Here is a 26,053-nt window from a genome sequence, read left to right on the forward strand (position 1 = left end):
AACCTGTCCGAGTCAGGTGGAGCCTTCCCACCCCTCCTGTTCACGAGACGTGAACAGCCTTTGAACTCCACTATGGCTCCGCTTCCCGAGTGGAGTCCCCTTTATCCTGACTAATGTTCGTCTCTAAGTCTTTACGTCCCTTCCGTTACTTACTCAAATACCCCAACTTACCATCATTTACCACAAGGGCAACACCTGCACCAACAACTTGCAGCTTTTAGCCAGGCATGGTTACTTATGTCTTGCCTAAAAATCAAAATTTCAGCCCACGCATGCGGACAAAAAAATAATTATGCAAAACTTTCGTTTCCAAGTAACAATTTATTGATATCAACTATGTATTTCTAAGAAAATATATATTGAAAACCTAAATCCCTATCTCGAAAAATTATGTTTCTATGCGCTTACTATGAATATGAATTGAATTAAATTATTATTTCTATATGAGCCGTTTATTTTGAAAGTGGCATAAGTCATTTCATGTCGTTTAGGTTCAGTGGTAATTTGTTTGTATCTCTCCTCGCCTCCAGTTTTTTAGAGTCCAATATCCAAAAGATGCAATTCTTATTATTATTTTATAATTGTAGAACCATCTATATATGCATTCGTTCAAAAATAACAATGCATTTAAGACCATGAGTTGGAAATGACTTATGCCACTTTCAAAATAAACGGCTCATATATTAATACTTAATCCAATTCCATACAATTAACTTTTCCTTAACTTTTCCTTTCTTTCACGTACTTTATATTCTAATTCTTAGACGACCTATCTAACCATTTGCGTACAAACATACGTATAAACAGGTGTATATCTGCACGCACGTGTACGCTGACTCCAAAAAAAATGTTGAACTAACTATATGTGTGGGTGTGTGCTACATTACTCTGAGATAGTAAGTTACAAATGTACGTGGGTTAAGGTGTGTGTGCATACGATTTTTTTCTTTTATGAAAAACTCACCTCGCTCAGAACTCCGAGTTGGTACCAAATCGTTGTGCGGAGCTGAAAGTAAAAAAAGGAAAAAACAACATATGCAGAACAATGGAATTTTTGTTCTGTTACAGGTCTTTGGCCGATTGACCGTGGTCACGGCTAATCTTACCCACAAATATTTTTAACTATTAGTTTCGCGTATCGGTTCAAAGCATGTGCATACTTTTATACACCTGCTATAAAAGCTCCAAATAAAAAAATCGCGAAAAACAAATTTACGTCAAATTAGAATTACTTTTTCTGCGTAAAAAAAGTGAGAAAAATAACAAAAAAAAAAAACCGCGGAAACAAGACAGTAGGAGTACCGACTGGATATTAATAAAAATAAATCAATTTAATAAAAATTAAAAGTGTAAGTAAAAGAAAAGTGAAAATTGGGAATCAAAAAAAATTTTAGATAGAAAAAATTTTTTTCTTTGGTTTATACGAAAAGATAATATTATAATTCAAAAGAAAAATTAGTGTTTATGAATAAATTTCTAACGAGTGGCTCATGCACATACAAATAGGTATGCCTGTGTAGGGCTGGGTACGAATGCCCAGAAATTAGTGTGACTGTCGACAACAATAATATATTGCTGACAGTGAAACTAAGGTAAGAAAAATGAAGGATGCAAAAAAAAACTTATACGAATTAAATTATAGAAAAAAAAAAAAAAAAAAATCAAGTAATAGGTGTACGGCCTAATATAATAAATATAAATTCAAGCTGTGGTAAAAAAATATGCAAATTGGCGAGTGCGGTCCCAGTGAATCGCACTTAACTTCTCTGGCTCTCAGATTTTTCAGTGAGAGATTGGCGGTGTGGTGGGTTTCTGTGTAGTGAATAAATGTTGATGGATGTGGCCGATGATGTTGTGCCACTAAGTGTTTAGCAACAAGTTGGCGACGATGGATGTTGCGTGGCCAAAACAATTTAAAGATGTTGCTAATGCAGCTGATGCAACCCGTTTCCGAAATTTGTTGTGTTATGAATATACAAGTGTTTTGTATTACCTCTTGTTGGTTTTGTGAAGAATGTATGGTGTTGCATGTTTTCGGTTATATGTTTGAGCTCGGATGTGACTTTGTGGGAATTTTTCTGGCTGTGTTATGGGCATGTGCATGTGTGTGTTGGTGCTCTTCGATTCTGGCGCTAATCCGTTTGGACGCTTTTGGCCAATATAGCCTCGTTGGCTTCCCTTTTGGACAGAAACCAATCCCTTAATTGGACAATTGAACCCTTTTGTATGTGTGGTTGGTGTTTGTTGTTGTATTGCGTGTTTTCTTCAACCAAATGACTTTGTATCCTTTTGTACGTTTTTGTGTGTGATTTTGTGTAATTATATGTAAAAAGATGTCGCGGCCTTCGGCTGGCTTCGTGCGCTGCAACAAGAGAACGCATATATATTTTTAAAAATTTTTATTTTTTTTTTAAGAATTTTTGCTTAACATTTTTTTTGTATTTTAAATTAGATTTAGAAATTTCGTTTTTCTTCCTTTGAATTTAAAATGACTTAACAAAAAATATTTCAATTATCTCCGATATTTTCTTCCTCTTCTTCTTTTAATGTACCTTTTGTTTCCATATGTGCTCGTGTACATATATATGTACATATTACAGATATACGCCTCCGCCGATTAGGGTCGTTTTTCGCACGCCGCCGCCGAATATCAAAAATATCGCCGCGGCGGCGGCGGCGACGTCCGGCGCGTTACTATATTTTCTACTCGTTTAAGACTGTTTAGGCCATTTATTGTTCATGTCGGATATGGTCGAAAGTGGTATCAACAGATGCGCATCACTGCCAGTTATAAGAAACTAATTGCGAAATTTAGCTCTTTTTAACTGTTCAAAAGTTATTTAAAAAAACAAGCGTTTTCGATGTCAGCTTAACACGGACTTTGCATCACCCATTTCTTCAAGTTATTAAAACAAAACACTGAAAGAAAAGTTATATAATAAACTAGCAGAGTACCCGACGTCGTTCGGGTATAAATAAGAGCAGTACTATATAGACTAAAATGTAGACTAATCCCAACCCCCATTCGTATGGGAGATGCCACGCCCCTTTTTCGCTATCCCCAATTTTTCCCGAGGGGGTAGGGATTAGTCTTATATACCTCCTCACCAAATTTCAGTCGTCTGGCTTTAATACTTTCAGATATATTGACAACGAAAAATTCCAGTTGTATGGGAGGTGCCACGCCCCTTTTTCGTTATACCCAGTTTTTCTGGAGGGGGTAGGGATTGGTCTCGTATAACCACTCACCTAATTCCAGTCGTCCAGCCTTAATACTTTCAGATATATTGACTACGAAAAATTCCAGTTGTATGGGAGGTGCCACGCCCCCTTGTCGAAAACTTTTTTTATATAGCCTACCATAGATTGACGCACTCAGGGTACGTCATGGCAAAATTTTTTTCGATTCCATTCTGCGGTTTAGGCTGCAAGTCTAAACATACATAAAGACATACTTTCACAAATATATAGTAGAGATTTATATGCTCACTTTGCATATTTTTTTTCAAAAAATTAATAATGAACAATGAATTCAAATAAAATGACCCAAGGCGTTTCAAATTGTTTTCAAATTGCCCTCAAGTTGTTAAAAAAGCAAGCAAAAAAGGTGCCGATTTTTTAAAAAAATTGTATATTGCGATTGACTGAAAGAATAAGCCAAATCAGTGATGCAAAATCCTTTAGTAGGTTCTAGGGACATAAACACTCCTTTGAACTGATTCTTACCTCATACTTAAGTTGAGGATATATATACGAATGAGAAGGTTTTGAAAAATCATTTGGGCTTACATTTAAAAATCTATTGTTTATTTGCGAAACTATAAAATAGCGTCTGAAATGTTAATTTTGATTTTCACACTTCATCCTTCAATACCCAAGTCTCCTGGTTTGACATAAAGTTGGCGGCCCTACCCAAAACTAGTCCCTTGGAGTGAATCACATTGATTATAGCCTATAAACCAAGTTTAAATATCACCTACACGTTACTGCTCCTTTTACAAATGTGAATACGTAGGCACATATATTTACCAGGCCAGGCTTTGTCTTTCGCAAGAACACTCATAGTGGTGAAGCAAAAGCTTTGCCAAGACAGTCGAACTAATGACTGTGTGTGCTATTACCCTAATGCAGTGACAGTCGAACTAGTCTGAAAACTGAAGCTACGCGGTCATCCATAATGAGCTCTTATATCATAAGGCCGGAAAACAGCAGTAAACATCTTTCAACTTAAAATCGGTCGACTTTCATTCTAAAATATCGTTTTGATTTAACGAAGACTATTGAAATAAATGATGTGAACACAAACGTCTGCAAACATTGGTCTACATTTTAAAAATTTTATCCAGTGTCCTTGTAAAATTTTAATTATGAAGATGCGCCGAGTATTTTACGATTTTCACCGATTACGCAATGACTTCCACTTAGATTGCTTATGATTTCGAAGGCGGCGTCCTTGGCCGAATAGTCACTTCCTACTGTTTCAAGGTGTTTCTCTGGTGTAGCTCGGCAACATAGCGCGACAAAAGCATCCGTTGGAAAGTCTTCGGAGCTACACCTAGAGCTTCTAGGAAAGTGACGTCGACGAAGGTATGAGTTCGAAGTCGCATCCTATAGCTGACATATGATGTGAGGGTACGGAGGCGTGGTAGCGACTGGTGGTCGGAATTGCTATTGTTCGCACATCGGGAATTGTAGCTCTTAAAAACAGCCGAAAAACTGGAGGCGCCCTGTGCCACGGGAGTCATGAGTATTAATAGACCATTAATAGCAACCGTAAGTCGCCTTTGTGCGTGACCGAAAAGGAGCCACAAATGATTTTAAGAAATAGTGTTCGCGACGAATATTAGGAGTTAACCCTAGGCGAAACTACGCTTTGCACGAGATATGCAAACAAAAGTGTGGCTATTTTATATATCTCTATTTCTTTTCAGCAGACGCAACACTACCGATTCGAAAGACCGGGGTTAGTTTCGAAACCTCTCTGGAGTAAGTGAAGGAGGGGCAATCCCTCCGCAAGGAGCTACTCCTGAAAATTTTTGAACGGTTTGCGAGATCTTGAGGCAATATCCCCGGATCTTTCCGAAATGGCCAACACGTTGATTTCATTAAATACATACAAAGAAAACCTTTCCTAAGTACTATTTTTTTTAATGGAAAAATCAAGCTTTTTAAAGTAAGAATACCGGCGTACGCTGCCGCGCCGCCGCCGCCGGTATATAATAGAGCCTATGCCGCCGATAAAGTGATCGGCGTAAACCTCTAATACATATGTACATATAAGTGCACTTATGCATATTTTAATATTTATGCATTTTAAATTCAAACCAAATTCGATCGAATAAAAATCAAATAAAATAAAAATTCACAACAAATATTTCGACGGGAATACAATGAAAAATAGTGTTTACACCGAAGACGGTCAAAATTTCAAAGGGAATTTTGGGTCAAAAATGTTTAGCTTGATAATAGAGGAATGATTTTTGGATAAAAGTGCCAAAGAAACACATATGAAAAACTCTACTTTCGCGAAGTGGATGTTAGGTTGCGCCGATTTAACGATTCAAAACTATTTTTAATTCAATTAAGTTTTTTTTTTTTAATTCCAAAAATAAAATGGTTTACTAACAACTCTCTGGTTTCACAAAATTTACAAAAAAAATTTTTAGTTTCAAACAAAATTATTTAAACCAAGATTAAAAAAAAAATGTTCTAATAAAAGGAGAAAGGTTTTAAAAAAAATCACGTGTAAAAAAACAAAGGTTTTTCAAAAAAAAAAAATTCTAATTTCACACTTTGACTTACCGGTGACTTTGCTGCTTTCTTGAGGGGATTTTTCCGCGCCCAGCGGTGGCGGTACTTCTTGCTCCGCTGTGCCCCTAGGGAGGATTCCCTATTATCAAGGTTCACTCTTATTTTATTCTCTCGCGTTTACTTTTAGCGTGAAACCGCACTTTAGAAAAAATACTTTTTCACTCGCACACCCACACTTTAAGGTGAACAAAACGCACTTTGAATAAACAATTTTTCACTTCAATTTTGGCACTGCACTAAAGACCGCGACTTTTCGATTTTGATTGCGGTATCCCTTTTTATACCCCATTTGGTCTTGCGGCATTTAATCGAGGCTTACCTGGAGATTTTGAATAATCCTGGTTGGGGCGATCCCTTTGTGGCTGTCCGGCGGTAATGGCGCTTTGATGGCGGGGTGGCGATGCTGGAGTTGCTGGTGGTTGACCAATATTATGGCTCTGCGATCTTTCGGTCGTTTGCGTATGGTTTAGGGGTTTAGGATTTTCCCAATAGCCGTCGCGCCGCAATAAAACTCAACTTTTCAACGTTTATAGTACGATTTATTTGATATTTGTAATTAACACAAAGTGCACACACGAGTGTAAAACTTCGAACTGCTTTTATTTAGCAAATTGGCAAAACCTGTATGCGGATTTCAAGGAATTGAAGCAGTAGCAAACTACTATGTTTTCCAAGAGTACAATTATGCAGTATAATTGTATGATTATAATTATGTGGACAAATTTGATTCGTTATTGTACAACACGCACAGCAAGGAAAAACCACCCTTTCACAATAGATTTTTTGATCTCCGGAAAAACTAACTTTGATAAACGGGATATTTTGTATTTATCTAAATATAATTTGCGCAAAACGAAAATTTAGTTGGAAACTTGTCTTTTATTGGCAAAGATGACAATAACAATAATAAAATTTTTGATAACCAAAAGGTGGTGGTTTTCTGACAGATGGCGATCATCCTGGCCCGCCTAGGCGTACTAAGCGCCTAACGTGTGCTGCAGCTCGGTAAGAGCCCGAACTGCTTCTTGAATTAATATTTTTCCAACTTTATGTTTGTAAGTTGACGTGCGCAATCCGGTGGCGGTGCATCGTATAGTGCGATCTCCAACGCTGGGTCGCGTGGTTGAATGCGCGGTTGGAGCGCGACCATTAGCTGTAGTAGTCTGCTGTGGACGTCGGCGACGGGGATGCTTAGCGACGCGGCGGTGTGGTTGTGGAAGGGATTCCTCTACGGGTGGTGCTTGGCCCGGCATCGTTCGTTTGAGTTGTAGTCGTGGGTGCGATGCGATAATGCTAAACAATTTGCACAGAATTTGTGTGCCTTGACGATGGTCATACGTTGGTGAGCTGGCATTGCCTTGAAAAGAGGACACACCGACAGAACGTGATATTGCAGGCATAGTCGGCACTTGCTGTAATCGGCCACCGCGGGGTTGATGCGTCGTGACGGGGCTGCGGGCACTATGACTCGCGATTCCAGCGAACGGCGTGGTGCGGGCACAGGAGGGCGCTAACGATCCATCTGAGGAAGAAAGGATAAAATTACGTTTTAGTCACTCGTGAGGTGGGGAGTGAGTGTTGATAGGGGTTAAGATTGTTTCTGTTGATTTTACGATAGCACAGGGAGTTGGACTGTATTATGGTCTGGGGATGCTACTGAGCCTTGAGGGCCTGAGTCAGGCTCAGAGGGCGGTAGAAAGCACAATTTTGTGATGGGCCTGGTGAGTACGCCACTCTGGGTGCGTACGTCGACTACTCGGATATGTCCGTCTCTTCCTAGATGGGTGCCTTCCACGCGTCCTAGGCGCCATTCGGTAGGGGGCAGGTTGTCTTCCTTGATGACGACTAGATCGCCGATTTTAGGGGGAGGTTGAGCGGTTTGCCATCGATAACGCTTGTGTAACTCCATGAGATAGTCATTCTTCCAGCGCTTGCTGAATTGGTGATGTAAAATTTTCAACCGTTCCCAACGGTTGATCAAAGAGAGGTGTTCATAGTTCGGTTCGGGGATGGCGATAAGGGGTGCGCCTCGGAGAAAGTGGCTAGGTGTGAGGGCGGTGAGGTCCGCTGGGTCCTGAGAAAGCGGGGAGATAGGACGAGAATTGAGAACGGCCTCGATCCGAATTAATAGAGTCGAGAATTCTTCAAAGGTGAAGCTGTGTGTTCCGGAAACCCTTTTAAAATGCGTTTTAAAGCTTTTGACGGCAGATTCCCATAATCCGCCCATGTGGGGTGCGCCGGGGGGTATAAATTTCCAATCGATGCCTTGTGGCGCATACTTTTGGACAATATCTGTCGAGACTTCGTTGAGGAAGGTGACGAACTCTACTTCGGTAGCTCGCTTAGCACCAATGAATGTTGTGCCGTTGTCGCTCATCATTTGTTTCGGGTACCCTCGACGCCCTACAAACCGGGCGAAGGCAGCGAGGAAAGCCTTACTGGTGAGATCCGAACACAATTCCAAATGGATGGCTTTGGTGGTGAAGCAAACGAACACGGCCACATAGCCTTTTACGAGAGTTGGAGATCGGAGCATCGAAGCTTTTATTTGGAACGGGCCGGCGAAGTCTACGCCAGTAGTTGTGAAGGGGGGCGCGAAAGTGCATCGTTGGGGGGGTAAAGCTGGCATTATTTGGGATTGCTTTGTCGCTTATGGATGGTGCAGACTTTACATTGGAAAATACATTTTTTCAGCTGAGGTTTGAGTCGGGGGGTATAGAATTCCTGCCTCATAGCTTGTTGCAGGAGGAGGACTTCCGCATGGAGGAAGCTCTCGTGCAGGAACCTTATATAAGGGTAGTAAATCTAGCCTTTTCGGGGAGAATGATGGGATGACACTCATTGTAGGTCATGTCGGCGTTTACTAATCTTCCGTTGGCACGGAGAATCCCGTTTGTATCCAGGAAGGGGTCAAGTGCCAGTAGGGGACTTCGCTTTCCGATTGGTTTTGAATTTTCGAGAGAGGCTCTTTCGGAAGCGAAGAATCTCGACTGAGTCAAGATCAGCAGACGGGTTTTCGCGCGGATGACGTCGGCGTAAGAGAGGGCGGGATCGTTAGGGGTACGATTGCCTCCTACAGCATTTCTAAGCCGAGTTACAAATTTCAACATGTACGCTGTTACGCGTAGGGCGCGGGGATAGGAGGAGAACCATTCCAAGAAGTCTTCTGACTCTTCCGCTGCATGTAGTGATTCGACTCGGCGAAGTTCGGGGGGTACAATATTTCTGGCCTTTGGTGTTGGCCAGTCCTCGGGGGGTCGGGAAAGCCACTCTGGACCATTCCACCATAGCGATGAGTTAGCGAGATCGTCGGGACTGCATCCTCTGGTTCTAAGATTCGCGGGGTTGTCTTTGCTTCGCACATGTCGCCAAGGGACATTTCCAACGAGGTCTATAATCTGCGCTGTTCGGTTAGAGACGTATGTTTTCCACGAGTGGGGTGGCTTTTCCAATCAGGCTAACACGATTTCCGAATCGGACCACATGATTAATTTTTTTTTGCTTAGGCCGAGGTGGGGTTGGACTGCTGCGACTAATTTGGCTAATAAGAGCGCTCCGCATAGCTCCAGGCATGGCAAACTAATAGTTTTGAGAGGAGCCACTTTGCCTTTGGACACTATAAGGTTAGAGTGGACCTGAGCATCGACGGTACTTCTTAGGTACAGGGTTGCGCAATAAGCCTTTTCTGAGGCGTTGCAGAATCCGTGGAGCTCAACATATTGATCGGGCGTAAAATTCATCCATCGGGGTATATGGATGGCTGAGACAGAGGGAAGATTTTGAGAGAACTGCGCCGATTTGGCTATACGGATGGGTTTAATCTTCTCGTCCAATTCGGTCCCGTCTAACCACAATTCTTGCATGAGCATCTTCGCTTGGATCATTATGGGCGTCAGCCGCCCTGCGGAATCGAAAAGTTTCGCAATGGAGGAGAGAATTTGTTGCTTCGTGGTTGCAGTGGATGCCGGATTTCAGTCGACGGTATACGAGAATGTATCCGTTAGGGCGTTCCACTGGATGCCCAGGGTCTTGGCGGTGCTAGTCTTTTCGAACTCGAGAAAGTTTGTTTCCAGCAGATCAGTTTTTGATATTTTTTGGAGGATGTCGGGATGGTTTGCCGTGATCTTTTTTAGGGGAAATCCGGCTGAATTGAGAGCGTCTATAGTCTCTGTTAGAGATTGCTCGGCTGATTGGAGATCATTACTGCCAGATAAAATATCATCAACATACGTCTGGGGTTTTTGTATTGGGGCTGCGCGTGGATGGGAATCGGCTATGTCTTTCGGCAGCTCGTGTAGAGTGCGAATAGCCAGGAAAGGCGCGCAGTTAACCCCGAAGGTGACCGTTCTCAATTTGTAGTCCTTTATTGGACTGTTCGGGGGATCGGAATATTATCCGTTTGTAGTCTCGGTCATCGGGGTGCAAGAGAATTTGGCGGTACATTTTCTCGACGTCGCCATTAAACACATATTTATATGTTCGCCATTTCAGCAACATAAGTCGGAGATCGGGTTGGAGGGTTGGTCCGGCACATAAAACATCGTTGAGGGAGTGACCGGAACCCGACTTTTTAGAGGCGTTGAATACAACTCTGACTTTTGTTGTCTTCTTGTCTTGCCTTACGACTGCATGGTGAGGGAGATAGAATGAGCAGTATTTACCCAGGGATTCTATTTCATTGGGACTGCATTCTTCCATGTGGCCTAGAGACAGATATTCTTCGAGTACCTGGTCGTATTGCTGCTTGAGATCGCCCTTTTTTGAGAGAGTACGTTCCATTCCATGGAACTGTCGTAGGGCTGCAGTACGGGATTGACCTAGGTCGATATCGTTCGGGAATGTTGATTTAAAGGGGAGCCGAACCATATATCGACCGTTATCCATGCGAGTGGTTATGCTTTGATAAAAGTCTTCGCACATTTTATCTTCTGGGGTTTCCACTCGCACTCTGGGTATTTCTTCGATTTCCCAGAATTGTCTTAGCTGTTCATTCAGCTGGACATTCGTAACTTCCCACGCTTGAGAGGAGTGTGATCCGACCCTTTCGGGGGTTTGGCCACTTATTATCCAACCAAATATTGTGTTTTGTGCTAGCAGTGTGGGCGAGATCTTTTCTATGCCATTTAGCATGATTTGAGGGATTAGATCGCTGCCTAACACCAGATCGATTTGGGAGGGTTTCTGAGAATTCTGGTCTGCTAGCTTGAGGTGTGACCATTTACGTATTTGGTCGTTATTTAGCCTGATTGTTGGGAGTTGCCTCGTTAGTCGCGGTAGCACTATTGCCTGGGTCTTTATTTTTACCTTGTGGTCATTTGAGACTAGGGTCAGTGAGCATAGCTTGTTCGAAGTTTGTACTACTCCGCCTCCCATTCCCGATATTTCAAAGGGTATATGGGAGGCCTAGCTTGATTTGAGCTTTCGACGAGATGAGGCTACGCTCTTACCCTTGATCCACTAAGGCTCTGAGCCTGAAGCAGTCCCCTCGGTGTTCTATGGACACTATCGCTGTGGGGAGAATGATCTTGCTATCATTTTCTGCGTGCAAAGATTGGATGCGGGCAGCGTTTGAGGTGGTGGGAAGTTCCTCGTTGGGATCTGTGTTGGCAACGTCCTGATTAGTTGCTACTTGAGCTGTTGTTTTCCGAGAGCCATTGGTTTTATGTGATAGTCCGGTATCGTGGAGGGTGGAGTTGTGGCGACCTTGGCAGTAGAGACACGTTCTTGTGCTTGTGCAATCTTTTAAGAGGTGTGTTTCGGACAGGCAGTTTTCGCATAGATTGCTTTCTCTCACGAATTTTTTCCGTTCAGGGATTGCCAGCTTTTTGTAATGCAAGCAGCTTTGTAGCGTGTGGGAGTTCTGCTTGCACATTCTGCAGGCGTATACTTTTTGATGTTCGGCCACATGAGCATTTGTACGATTTGGGAGTAGTTGTTGTTCTGCGGGGGGTTGCGGGTTTGGTTAGGGGTTTGAGCCTGCCTGAACTGGGGATTGTTTTGACTTGAGGGAGGCTTTGAGAAATTGGTGGAGGGTGGATTATATCGGGATTTGGCTGGTCGCCATTGATCCACCCTTTCCTCTATCTCGTAGCGAGTAGTCAGAAACTGATCCATTCGGGACCAGTTCGGTAGGTCTCTTCTGGAGCTCAAAGATTGCTCCCAAAGCGCAACTATATTTTCCGGGAGTTTTGAGGTTACCAGATATATTAATATTGGGTTCCAACTATCTGTCGAGACTTGTTGGGTTGCTAATATCTGGAGATAGTTGCTTACGTAGGATTGCAATCGCTGAATGTCTTCGCTGTTTTCAGTCGGAATAGGCTTGAGGTTCATGAGGACTTTTATTTGATTGTCGACCAGGACTCTTTTATTTTCGTATCGGGATTTCAGAGCTTCCCAAGCCAGAGCAAAGTTGTCATCGCTAAGGGGGAATTGCTTTACTATCTGGCCGGCTTTTCCTTGGGTTTTGTACCTGAGGTGGTACAGTTTTTGGGCGCTCGAGAGTTTGGGGTGGTTGATATAGACCGCTGTGAACATGTCACGGAAGGACGGCCATTGATCATATCTCCCGTAAAATACTTCGGTGTCACAGGCGGGTACTTTGAGGTGCATCCCGGAACTTTCTTGGGCAGTGGTCGTTGTAGCGGGGACGGGATTGCTTAGTACCCTTAGCTGGAGCTGATCGCCTATTCTGGCCTTTGTGTCTTCATATGCTATAAGACAGGCGCGGTATTTATTGAAGGCTGAGGCCTTAAAGTCGTCGGGAAGGTCGTTGTCATCTGACTCTACGACGGCGTCAATGCGCTTTGCACCCTTTCCCAGAACACATCGATTTTTTTATTATTTATTTTTAGGGATGCCTCGGTGTTATCTTGGATGTCGGTTGTGCCGAACCGAGCGCAGTAATCCGAAAAGAGATCCGTTTCGGATATAAATTTATTTTCGACCACGCTAGCCATTCTGAAGAGGGACTTGCTTAATTTCACTTTAGCTATTTTGGGAATTTTGGAGATTGTGTTTATTTATACGGGAAACTCAAAGGGAGCAGTTTTCCTATTGGTCGAGAGTGTAGTAGGCTAGGACCAGTTGGGAGTAGTCTGGGTTCAGTTGGGCAGATTTGACTGCTGGGTAATTTAAACTATGAGAATCTGGCCGAATTTGCTGCTGGGTATCCCGAGTAATACTGATGTGGGGATATGTATTTATATTATACCGCAAGGGACACAAGTTAACTTTGTAAAAGTATGAGTGGGATTTGCTGGTCTGTACTGCACCGCGATATGTATATACATATGTATATAGGGGGTGAGAATATATACTTTTATGGCGGGAGTGTATTTTTTGGCGGGAAATTTATGTAAATGGCGGGAAAATCTATATATATAGATTTTGGGAATCGCCAAATTTTAATTGGGGATATACTTTAAGGAGTATTATTATTGCTTAAGGGGCTGGTTTCGTCAAAGGCGACGAAGGACCATTAGTTAATCGAGGCTTACTGGCGATTTTGAATAATCCTGGTTGGGACGATCCCTTTGTGGCTGTCCGGCGGTAATGGCGCTTTGACGGCGGGGTGGCGATGCTGGAGTTGCTGGTGGTTGACCAATATTATGGCTCTGCGATCTTTCGGTCGTTTGCGTATGGTTTAAGGGTTTAGGATTTTCCCAATAGCCGTCGCGCCGCAATAAAACTCAACTTTTCAACGTTTATAGTACGATTTATTTGATATTTGTAATTAACACAAAGTGCACACACGAGTGTAAAACTTCGAACTGCTTTTATTTAGCAAATTGGCAAAACCTGTATGCGGATTTCAAAGAATTGAAGCAGTAGCAAACTACTATGTTTTCCAAGAGTACAATTATGCAGTATAATTGTATGATTATAATTATGTGGACAAATTTGATTCGTTATTGCACAACACGCACAGCAAGGAAAAACCACCCTTTTACAATAGATTTTTTGATCTCCGGAAGAACTAACTTTGATAAACGGGATATTTTGTATTTATCTAAATATAATTTGCGCAAAACGAAAATTTAGTTGGAAACTTGTCTTTTATTGGCACAGATGACAATAACAATAATAAAATTTTTGATAACCAAAAGGTGGTGGTTTTCTGACAGATGGAGATCATGCCAGATCGCCATCCTGTACTTGCGGCGAATTCGACTTGGTGGATTTTGCGCGGTGGAGGCTGCCACACGTCCATGAGGAGACCCAATAGGGAATTTAAGGGTAAATACAATTCATTAATTTTGTGGTTAATTCAATATAATACAATTCCATATAATAAAATACAGTACAAGATACGGAACATATATAAATTCATGGGTATACGTATGTACAAGAGGGAGATGGGACGGGTGGCAGCCTATGCCGCGTAAACATCCTGGTCCGCCTAGGCGTACTAAGCGCCTAACGTGTGCTGCAGCTCGGTCAGAGCCCGAATTGCTTCTTGAATTAATATTTTTCCAACTTTATGTTTGTAAGTTGACGTGCGCAATCCGGTGGCGGTGCATCGTATAGTGCGATCTCCAACGCTGGGTCGCGTGGTTGAATGCGCGGTTGGCGCGCGACCATTAGCCGTAGTAGTCTGCTGTGGACGTCGGCGACGGGGATGCTTAGCGACGCGGCGGTGTGGTTGTGGAAGGGATTCCTCTACGGGTGGTGCTTGGCCCGGCATCGTTCGTTTGAGTTGTAGTCGTGGGTGCGATGCGATAATGCTAAGCAATTTGCACAGAATTTGTGTGCCTTTACGATGGTCATACGTTGGTGAGCTGGCATTGCCTTGAAAAGAGGATACACCGACAGAGCGTGATATTGCAGGCATAGCCGGCACTTGCTGTAATCGGCCACCGCGGGGTTGATGCGTCGTGACGGGCCTGCGGGCACTATGACTCGCGATTCCAGCGAACGGCGTGGTGCGGGCATAGGAGGGCGCTGACGATCCATCTGAGGAAGAAAGGATAAAATTACGTTTTAGTCACTCGTGAGGTGGGGAGTGAGTGTTGATAGGGGTTAATATTGTTTCTGTTGATTTTACGATAGCACAGGGAGTTGGACTGTATTATGGTCTGGGGATGCTACTGAGCCTTGAGGGCCTGAGTCAGGCTCAGAGGGCGGTAGAAAGCACAATTTTGTGATGGGCCTGGTGAGTACGCCGCTCTGGGTGCGTACGTCGACTACTCGGATATGTCCGTCTCTTCCTAGATGGGTGCCTTCCACGCGTCCTAGGCGCCATTCGGTAGGGGGCAGGTTGTCTTCCTTGATGACGACTAGATCGCCGATTTTAGGGGGAGGTTGAGCGGTTTGCCATCGATAACGCTTGTGTAACTCCATGAGATAGTCATTCTTCCAGCGCTTGCTGAATTGGTGATGTAAAACTTTCAACCGTTCCGAACGGTTGATCAAAGAGAGGTGTTCGTAGTTCGGTTCGGGGATGGCGATAAGGGGTGCGCCTCGGAGAAAGTGGCCAGGTGTGAGGACGGTGAGATCCGCTGGGTCCTGAGAAAGCGGGGAGATAGGACGAGAATTGAGAACGGCCTCGATCCAAATTAATAGAGTCGAGAATTCTTCAAAGGTGAAGCTGTGTGTTCCGGCAACCCTTTTAAAATGCGTTTTAAAGCTTTTGACGGCAGATTCCCATAATCCGCCCATGTGGGGTGCGCCGGGGGGTATAAATTTCCAATCGATGCCTTGTGGCGCATACTTTTGGACAATATCTGTCGAGACTTCGTTGAGGAAGGTGACGAACTCTACTTCGGTAGCTCGCTTAGCACCAATGAATGTTGTGCCGTTGTCGCTCATCATTTGTTTCGGGTACCCTCGACGCCCTACAAACCGGGCGAAGGCAGCGAGGAAAGCCTTACTGGTGAGATCCAAACACAATTCCAAATGGATGGCTTTGGTGGTGAAGCAAACGAACACGGCCACATAGCCTTTTACGAGTGTTGGAGATCGGAGCATTGAAGCTTTTATTTGGAACGGGCCGGCGAAGTCTACGCCAGTAGTTGTGATAGCTCGGTGTTATCTTGGATGTCGGTTGTGCCGAACCGAGCGCAGTAATCCGAAAAGAGATCCGTTTCGGATATAAATTTATTTTCGACCACGCTAGCCATTCTGAAGAGGGACTTGCTTAATTTCACTTTAGCTATTTTGGGAATTTTGGAGATTGTGTTTATTTATACGGGAAACTCAAAGGGAGCAGTTTTCCTATTGGTCGAGAGTGTAGTAGGCTAGGACCAGTTGGGAGTAGTCTGGGTTCAGTTGGGCAGATTTGACTGCTGGGTAATTTAAACTATGAGAATCTGGCCGAATTTGCTGCTGGGTATCCCGAGTAATACTGATGTGGGGATATGTATTTATATTATACCGCAAGGGACACAAGTTAACTTTGTAAAAGTATGAGTGGGATTTGCTGGTCTGTACTGCACCGCGATATGTATATGTGTATATAGGGGGTGAGAATATATACTTTTATGGCGGGAGTGTATTTTTTGGCGGGAAATTTATGTAAATGGCGGGAAAATCTATATATATAGATTTTGGGAATCGCCAAATTTTAATTGGGGATATACTTTAAGGAGTATTATTATTGCTTAAGGGGCTGGTTTCGTCAAAGGCGACGAAGGACCATTAGTTAATCGAGGCTTACTGGCGATTTTGAATAATCCTGGTTGGGACGATCCCTTTGTGGCTGTCCGGCGGTAATGGCGCTTTGACGGCGGGGTGGCGATGCTGGAGTTGCTGGTGGTTGACCAATATTATGGCTCTGCGATCTTTCGGTCGTTTGCGTATGGTTTAAGGGTTTAGGATTTTCCCAATAGCCGTCGCGCCGCAATAAAACTCAACTTTTCAACGTTTATAGTACGATTTATTTGATATTTGTAATTAACACAAAGTGCACACACGAGTGTAAAACTTCGAACTGCTTTTATTTAGCAAATTGGCAAAACCTGTATGCGGATTTCAAAGAATTGAAGCAGTAGCAAACTACTATGTTCCATGTCCAAGAGTACAATTATGCAGTATAATTGTATGATTATAATTATGTGGACAAATTTAATTCGTTATTGCACAACACGCACAGCAAGGAAAAACCACCCTTTTACAATAGATTTTTTGATCTCCGGAAAAACTAACTTTGATAAACGGGATATTTTGTATTTATCTAAATATAATTTGCGCAAAACGAAAATTTAGTTGGAAACTTGTCTTTTATTGGCAAAGATGACAATAACAATAATAAAATTTTTGATAACCAAAAGGTGGTGGTTTTCTGACAGATGGCGATCATGCCAGATCGCCATCCTGTACTTGCGGCGAATTCGACTTGGAGGATTTTGCGCGGTGGAGGCTGCCACACGTCCATGAGGAGACCCAATAGGGAATTTAAGGGTAAATACAATTCATTAATTTTGTGGTTAATCCAATATAATACAATTCCATATAATAAAATACAGTATAAGATACGGAACATATATAAATTCATGGATATACGTATGTACAAGAGGGAGATGGGACGGGTGGCAGCCTACGCAGCGTAAACAATGTCCCCGTAAGGCACGAATAGCCTGCCTGCCTTGGTCAAACCAATCCGCGATCGATCCAATCGCGGAGCGTATACACATGTGTGCAAGCAACAGTTCAACCCACTCACACATTCAAACATCCGCTTTGTTAATATCGTAAAGTGGTGAAGGAGATTTGGTTAGCGGTTGCTTACACATCTGTTCATATACCCGCTTGCGTGTCGTCAAAGGCTGTCGTTACAATATCATCGCAGATCTCTGCTCAACTGGAAGAGCAAGAAGGACGTATTTCCTCGAAGCTGGAGGCGCAAGATACAAAAATTTTACAGTTTGAGGAAAAAATCGAGGCCGAGGTGGATGCTTTGAGAGGACGTATCAAGCAGTTGCAACTAAATCGTCCAGCAGTTTCAACGTAATCCAAAGGAAAAACACCATCCTTTGACGGTTCTGTTCCTTTCCAGGTCTTTAAGCTACAATTTGAGAAGACCGCAACAGTGAACAACTGGAATGCTGAAGATAAAGTTGCTGCACTCTTCGTAGCATTCAAAGGACCAGCTGCCGAAATCTTACAGACTATTCCAGAGTACGAACGGAACAGTTATGACGCATTGATGGCTGCTGTAGAATGAAGGTACGGAAGCGAACACAGGAAACAGATATATCAAAGAGAATTGCAAAACCGTTACCAAAAAGCTAATGAGACTTTGCAAGAGTTTGCTTCGGATGTTGAAAGTTTGGCTCATTTGGCAAATGCGGACACACCCGCGGAATACACCGAGAGGGTAAAAATCCAGAGCTTCATAAATGGCATACAAGATGTGGAAACGAAACGAGCTACATATGCGAATCAAAAACTAACATTTGCTGAAACGGTATCGCATGCACTGACTCAGGAAACAGCCTCGCTTTTGAGTAAGCCAGCATACAAAGCTCATCGCGTGAAAGTGGAAATTCCAGACTGGGTAGCCACAATTTTGGAAGCACTGAATTGGTCACAACAGAAAAATGCTGGAGTTGTGAAATGTTTCAAGTGCGGCAACCCAGGTCACATTGCACGTCATTGCAGCACCGGTTTTAATAGTTCCAACAATGTGGGTGGCCGTCAACGCAGGCCTAAAGAAGATGAGCAAATCTCCAAATCTACTCAATCGTTAAACTAAAACGAGTCAGCCGCAAGGGACAACAGCTGGCTCCCGCAATTGAATGTCCCATAATATCTATCCCACAAATTTGAAGAAGGTCAAACAATCTTTCTGTCGGAGGACATGTGGATGGGAAGGAACCTTTACTGACTGTAGATACGGGTGCATCTCGTTCCATCATTCGAGCGGATTTAGTCAACAAGAGGATAAGACCATTGCATGTAGCAAGATTGCGTACAGCCACTGGAGAAGACACCACGATTCTAGGAGAAGTATCATGCGAAGTCGCAATTGGGAACGTCACGGTAGTACACAATTTTATAGTGGCAGAGATTGTTGATGAAATCATAACTGGAGTGGACTTCTTAATCGCCGAAGGTATCAAGATCGATATGCAAAGCAAGACGATGCGATATAAGAACATGGATGTGCCACTTAATTTCCGCTACGAGAGAGACTACAGCTGTAAACGAGTGCTGGTGGAAGAAAGTCAGCAAATACCAGCAAAATCAGAAGCAGTCATCTGGGCAAAGGTTGATGGAGATTGTGGGACAAACAAATTGTGGGTTGTCGAAGCAGCAAACAAATCAGCACCGAACGTACTTGTAGGAAAAACCTTGGCTATGACAAAACAAGATGGACGTATTCCGGTAAGGGTACTCAATGAGTTGAAGTCACCACTCAAACTGATCAAATGAGCTATATTGGGAAGATGTCAAGAGGCTGAAGTAGTTATTAACTGTGAACAGCTCCAGCAACACGTTTCAACTGGCAAGACTGATCTTTCAAATGACATAACGGCATGGACGGAGGGGCTAGAGAAAGATTATCAGAGTAAGGCAAAGCAACTGATCCTATAGTACGCAAACATATTTGACCAGGATGGTTCCAAAATCGTACAAGAAATGAGCGACAGTGGCGTCATCGAACCATCAGCTAGTCCATGGAGCTCACCGATGGTACTTGTGAAGAAGAACGATGGGAAAATGAGGTTTTGCGTGGACTATCGCAAGTTGAACGACGTCACGAAAAAGGATAGCTACCCACTGCCGAGAATTGACGATACTCTGGACTCGCTCTCTGGTACGAAATGGTTTTCTACACTGGACTTGAAAAGTAGCTACTGGCAAGTGGAGGTGAAGGAGGAAGACAAAGAAAAAACAGCCTTCAGCGTCGGAGATGGTCTTTGGCAATTTACAGTAATGCCTTTTGGACTTTGTTATGCACCAGCTACTTTTGAGAGACTCGTGGATCAGGTATTGAAAGGACTACTTAGGAAAATATGCTTGGTATACCTGGACGACATCATCGTATTGGGCAAGAATTTTGATGAACATCTTAAAAGAAGAAAAAGAAGTTTTCCAGAGAATAACTGACGTTGGTCTGAAACTAAGTCCCAAAAAGTGTGCGCTGTTTAAAAAGGAAGTAAATTGTTTGGGTCACAAGGTAACTACAGAGGGCATCTGCACTGCGAACGAAAAGATAGAGCCTGTAAACCACACAACCTGCATGAACTGAGAAGTTTCCTTGGGCTGTGCACATATTACCGCCTATTCGTACCAAACTTTTCCAGCGTAGCCCATACCTTCCATGAGCTTAAAAGGAAAAATAAAGCTAAAGGAAGAAGGAGCAAAAGGTGGCTTTCCAAACACTGAAGGAGCGGTTGTGCACTGCCCCAATGTTGGCATATCCGATTCCAGGAGCAACGTTTATTCTAGATACAGACGCGAGTGGATATGCTATAGGAGGTGTTTTATCACATCTGGTCGATGGACAGGAGAAGGTAGTTGCATATTAAAGCCGTTCGATTTGAAAACCAGAGAGGAACTATTCCGTTACACGGAGAGAGCTGTTGGCATTGGTACAGTGCATTAAACATTTTCACAATTACCTCTACGGCCAGCGATTCCGCGTCAGGACAGATCACGCAGCGTTGAAATGGCTTCTGCAGTAATCCGGAAAGACAATTGGCACGGTGGATCGAGCGACTACGAAGCTATGACTTTTCCATTGAGCATCGAAAAGGTAGTACCCATGGAAATGCTGATGCAGTATCACGAAGACCATGTAGTTTGGAATGCAAGCACTGTTCAAAGGCCGAGGCTAAAGAAGACATTACAGATGTCCGGCTAATGACTTTAACATGTACGGATGAATGGGACAAGGAACAGCTAAGAAAGTGTCCGCTAGAAGATACAGATCTGTCGCATGTCGAAAGAAACGAAAGACTAAACAGAGAGAATATGTCAGCAGTGAGTCCCAGTGCGAAGTCATATTGGGCACAGTGGAACAGTTTAGAATTGATATCCAGTTGCCTTCATCGAGTATGGGAGAGTGAGGATGGTCAATGCAAGAAGAAACTGATAGTTGTTCCCAAAAAGAGGATTCCTGACGTGCTCAGCGATCTGCATAATGGTCCAAGTGGAGGTCATCTCGAGAAAATTAAGCAGAGATTATATTGGGTTGGTTGCCGTCAGTCGGTCACCGAGTGGATTGCCAACTGCGAGGTTTGCAACAGAGCGAAAGGGCCCAAAACACGAAGTCATGGCCAGATGAAGCAATATATTTCAGGTCCACCATTAGAAAGGATCGCCATGGATGTCGCAGGTCCATTTCCTACTAGCAACTGCGGAAACAAATACGTACTGGTGGTTATGGATTATTTCAGTAAATTGCCAGAGGTATACCCAATCCCAAACCAAGAAGCGGAAACTGTCAGAAGTGGTTACAAACGATTGGGTCTGACTAAGGCAGGAATTTTGAATCAGCTGTGTTCCAAGAAATGTGTAAGAAGTTGGGCATTCGAAAAATACGGACAACTGCATTGCATCCTCAGTGCGATGGTATGGTGGTACGTTTCAATAGAACATTGGAGGAGCATTTAAGGAAAGTAGTTGACAAGTACCATAAGGAGTGGGATACACACATATCATTATTCTTGATGGCTTACCGATCGGCAGTACATGAGACAACGGGACAAACTCCCGCAAAGGTAATTTTTGGCAATGACCTTCGACTGCCAGCTGATTTGAAGTATGGAATAGATGTCGATGCGGAAAGAAATGTCAAGAAATCCACTGGTGTCTTGGAAGAAGAAGTGAGAGAGATACACGATCTGGTAAGGCAACGAGCAAAGATTATGAGTGACAAGATGACAGCCAGATACGATAAAGCAGTTAATTTGGAAGGGTTTCAGGAAGGAGATTTGGTGCTGTTTTACAACCCACAACGAAAAAAGTTTGCCCCCGAAATTGCAGTGTAATTAGGAAGGCCCATACAAAGTTGTAAAACGGATCAACGATGTAGTGTACCGCATACAAGCCACGAACCAAAATGAAAGTGGTTCATTTGGAAAAGCTGGCAGCGTTTAGATCGAGAGATTTGTCTGATCGGGACGATCAGACTTAGGTGGAGGGCAGTGTGACGAATATTAACAACACTAAGGGATACTATCATCTCTAAGCCGATGCTAAGCAGTGACTTGTACGCACATCATTAAATCAATCATTATGTCTACCCATATGTCCATACGAGCAGCGGAGAAGAGACGTACAAACACATGCATATATCTTATCTGAGATGCTCACAAAAGAAGGGAATAATTTGTGCAAGTATCACTTACATATAAACGCGCATAGGAGAAGCTGTAAACGTAGTAGCTGGTAATTTTATAGCTGATAACTAACTAGTAAATTCTAGAATAGAAAAGCCTAAAAATATGCAACGAGGAAATCAGACAGTACAAAAGGCAGCAACAGTAGAGGCACGACAATCAGTTTGATTAAGCATGCTATCTGTCGAGCAATAGAAGTGTTATTTTGAAAGTACTTGAATAAAGGCCATTTTGCATTATTGAATAAAGGAGTTATTTATTCGACAGTTTAGTGATTCCAACGTTAGTTGAAGGTTGCAAATAAGCGGAAGTGCACTAAATTCGTTACAATATTATAAATCCCCATTCCTGAATGGCTTAAAATATTTTATTTAAGAATTCATGAGCTTAACACCGGCTTATAATAATTGAATTTCAATTATTATGTTTTCTAAGAGAAACTGAAAAGAAACATTTACTGGCATATTGCGATGGAACCATTTCGAAAACCGCTAACGTAATCATCATCAGGCAATTTTGTAATGTTATCAAAGGTTTCACTGGGATTCGAACCGTGAATCACATGGTGAAACCGCAGTTGCCTTTAACCAGTTTTCATGCTTAATTCAGTTTTTCTCATTTCTACACTAACAACACAATTGAGACATTTTGTCTCTATATTAATTTGTGTGCCATGTAGATTTGTTTTTGTAAAGTTCTTCTTCGTTGCGAATGAGAAGCTTTGTAAACTCGGGCTCAGTTTTACATATTTATGTATGTTTGTTTAATGGTGTGTTCAGTTTATACTTATATTAAAAATTCAACAAATCTACATGGCACACAAATTAATATAGAGACAAAATGTCTCAATTGTGTTGTTAGTGTAGAAATGAGAAAAACTGAATTAAGCATGAAAACAAATACCAGCAGGATAGCCTAGTGGGTAAAGGCAACTGCAGTTTCACCATGTGATTCACGGTTCGAATCCCGGTGAAACCTTTGATAACATTACAAAATTGCCTGATGATGATTACGTTGGCGGTTTTCGAAATGGTTCCATCGCAATATGCCAGTAAATGTTTCTTTTCAGTTTCTCTTAGAAAACATAATAATTGAAATTCAATTATTATAAGCCGGTGTTAAGCTCATGAATTCTTAAATTAGTATAAGTATAAACTGGACACAACATTAAACAAACATACATAAATATGTAAAACTGAGCCCGAGTTTACAAAGCTTCTCATTCGCAACGAAGAAGGACTTTACAAAAACAAATCTACATGGCACACAAATTAATATAGAGACAAAATGTCTCAATTGTGTTGTTAGTGTAGAAATGAGAAAAACTGAATTAAGCATGAAAACAAATACCAGCAAGATAGCCTAGTGGTTAAAGGCAACTGCAGTTTCACCATGTGATTCGCGGTTCGAATCCCGGTGAAACCTTTGATAACATTACAAAATTGCCCGATGATGATTACGTTGGCGATTTTCGAAATGGTTCCATCGCAATATGCCAGTAAATGTTTCTTTTCAGTTTCTCTTAGAAAACATAATAATTGAAATTCAATTATTATAAGCCGGTGTTAAGCTCATGAATTCTTAAATATAAGTATAAACTGGACACACCATTGAACAAACATCTTTAAAATATTTTAACTTAAAACAAAAGTAATGGTAAAATGTAATTAAATATAGAATGTGAATCCCTATCAAAAGGGAATTTTAACTTAACACACACACAGCACACTTTTTCACTATTCAGTACTAAATACTTTTTCCTGAAGTGTAATATTTTGCATATCTTAATTGCTTACAGATATGTTTAAACAGTGAAGGAGTTGGGTGCTAAAAGCGCGTAAAAGGAGTAAATACAAATAATGGTCCATTCTAATTATCCAAGGAAATTAGGTTAGGTTGAACTCGCCGGTCCATGAGGACCTCACATAGACGGAATGATTCCGTAGTGTTACCACATGTTTATACAATATTAAAAAACCCTATCAAAAACCAGGACCTATGTTGTAAAACAACTCAGTCCTCTTGACAAATACTAGAAGCTTTTTAGGACTTATGCCACTTGCTGCTTGTAATAGCTGCAGCCTTAGCCTGGCAAGCGCAAGGCACGAGCACAAAACATGTTCGATTGCTTCCTTCTCCAACCCGCACTTCTTACATCTGCATTCATTTACCAAGCCTAATTTAAAGGCATGTGGCGACAGAAGGCAGTGTCTAGTCAGATTACACGTCATGAGTCCTCTCTTTTTAATGATAGGAGCAACTTTGTTAATCTAAGGCTGTAACACTTACACATAATCTTCGACACTTTCACGCTTGGTCGATCATGTGCACCTTTCGCCTTCTCTTATTCTGGCCAAATCTAATTGGGACGTCTACGGAGCAACATTCAAGGGATGCACTCTTTTTAACTAGTTCATCCACTTTTTCATTCCCATACGCCCTGGGACCCAATATAGATGTATGCTTCACCCCGTCCCGATTCTTTATTGGGATTGCTTCCACTCTAATACAGTTTTATATGCTGTTTTATGCGAGATTATTATTATTTATTAGGATAATATAAAATATTACACTAATTTAACAGCATACTAGCTACATTGGCCTTCAGTACTTGGCTTCTTAGTAGATATATATTCTTATCAGGTACGAAATATTAAGTTATAAAAATTTACAGTTCTTCAACTACACCAGTAGTTTTTATATAGTAAAATATTTTTATTACATTGTCTTCTGTGATAGTTTTTAAATGTTTTGAAGGTTTTGTGGAACCAAATAGTGGTGTACGTTTAGCTTGTAAGATTGCACAGGTATCAAGAATGTGTAGAAGGCTGGGGTGGTTGTTGCAGAAAGGGCATTGGAAGGGAGATGTAGAAAGGAGGATGTGTCCATAACTTGGTTTTGAATGGCCTATCTTTAGATGCGAGTTATTGCCTTAATTGCTTATTGGTTGTCAATATAAAAGCTAACACGGTTGCAGCTTAAGCTATTCTCTTCCAGTGTTTCTATTGCTTTGGTTGCGGCTGATATTTCCTCTTGGAAAACGCTACAGTAATCCGGCAGCCTGTAGGATATGGTTATTTCCGGATCAGCACAGTATACCGCAGGCCCTACTCCTTCCACTACTTTGGAACCAGACCTGGTAAATCTGAATTAGTAATCAATTAATTAGATGCCTATTTTAATGGCCAGTGATTATTTCAATTGTTTTCCAAAAAAAGCAAATACTAGTTTATTACCATTAGAAAATATCAAAAAAAAATCATGTTTTTTCGATTATTGAAAAAAATCAAAAGTAATAAAAAAAGCTTTTTTTTACTTTTGATTATTTTTGATTTTTTCGCTTTTTTATATTTGATTTGATTTTTTTAATATCTTTTTTTATTATTTCTCTGCTCTGTTGAAAGAAAAATTCTCGTTTCTACATACAAGTACATTTTAGGATGCAATAGTAAATCGCAAGCACTTGTCGTGGCGAATATATACATGCAACATAGAGGGCGAATGGTATATGAGCGTTGATCCAAACATATTCTTCAGTAAGTATATACGCATGTGCATATTTTACTACACTCATTATCTATATATTAATACGCTAACAAAATTTACGTACAATGAATTGGCTAGCTCTTTCGCATACTTAGCATACGTAAAATCATATAAAAGTTATATGAATCGATTCGTATGGGTCAGCCGTAGTGCATAGGCCTATTTTTGTTACCAAATATTATGCTATTTGTTTATAATTAAAAAAAAAAGTTTTTTGTAAATTCGAACAATCTCTCCAAATATCGAAATTTACTTTCGTGCACAAAAGGTCTGTAGGACCAATTGTGTAAGTGCTCAGTTCAAAGACACAAACCTACATATTATGAAACCCCGCTCATTTCGAAAGCTGCGTAGTCGTGTTGCTCAAATCCTTCACCTACATACAAATATGGTTTCCCCATTGTTGC

The 26,053-nt window shown here is 41.9% G+C and overlaps 1 protein-coding gene across 1 annotated transcript in view; it reads left to right on the plus strand.

Annotated features, from left to right (window-relative positions):
* mus312 (mutagen-sensitive 312) overlaps positions 1–26,053 on the plus strand; it is a 554,297-nt gene that overhangs the window by 508,071 nt on the left and 20,173 nt on the right. The window contains exon 4 of the mRNA XM_067756651.1: positions 25,505–25,636. Coding sequence (XP_067612752.1) covers positions 25,505–25,539 — 35 coding nt within the window. The 3' untranslated portion in view covers positions 25,540–25,636. The remainder of the gene's footprint in view (positions 1–25,504; positions 25,637–26,053) is intronic.

Source organism: Eurosta solidaginis, chromosome 5 (assembly GCF_040869045.1).
Source record: "Eurosta solidaginis isolate ZX-2024a chromosome 5, ASM4086904v1, whole genome shotgun sequence".
NCBI classification, from domain to species: Eukaryota; Metazoa; Arthropoda; class Insecta; order Diptera; family Tephritidae; genus Eurosta; species Eurosta solidaginis.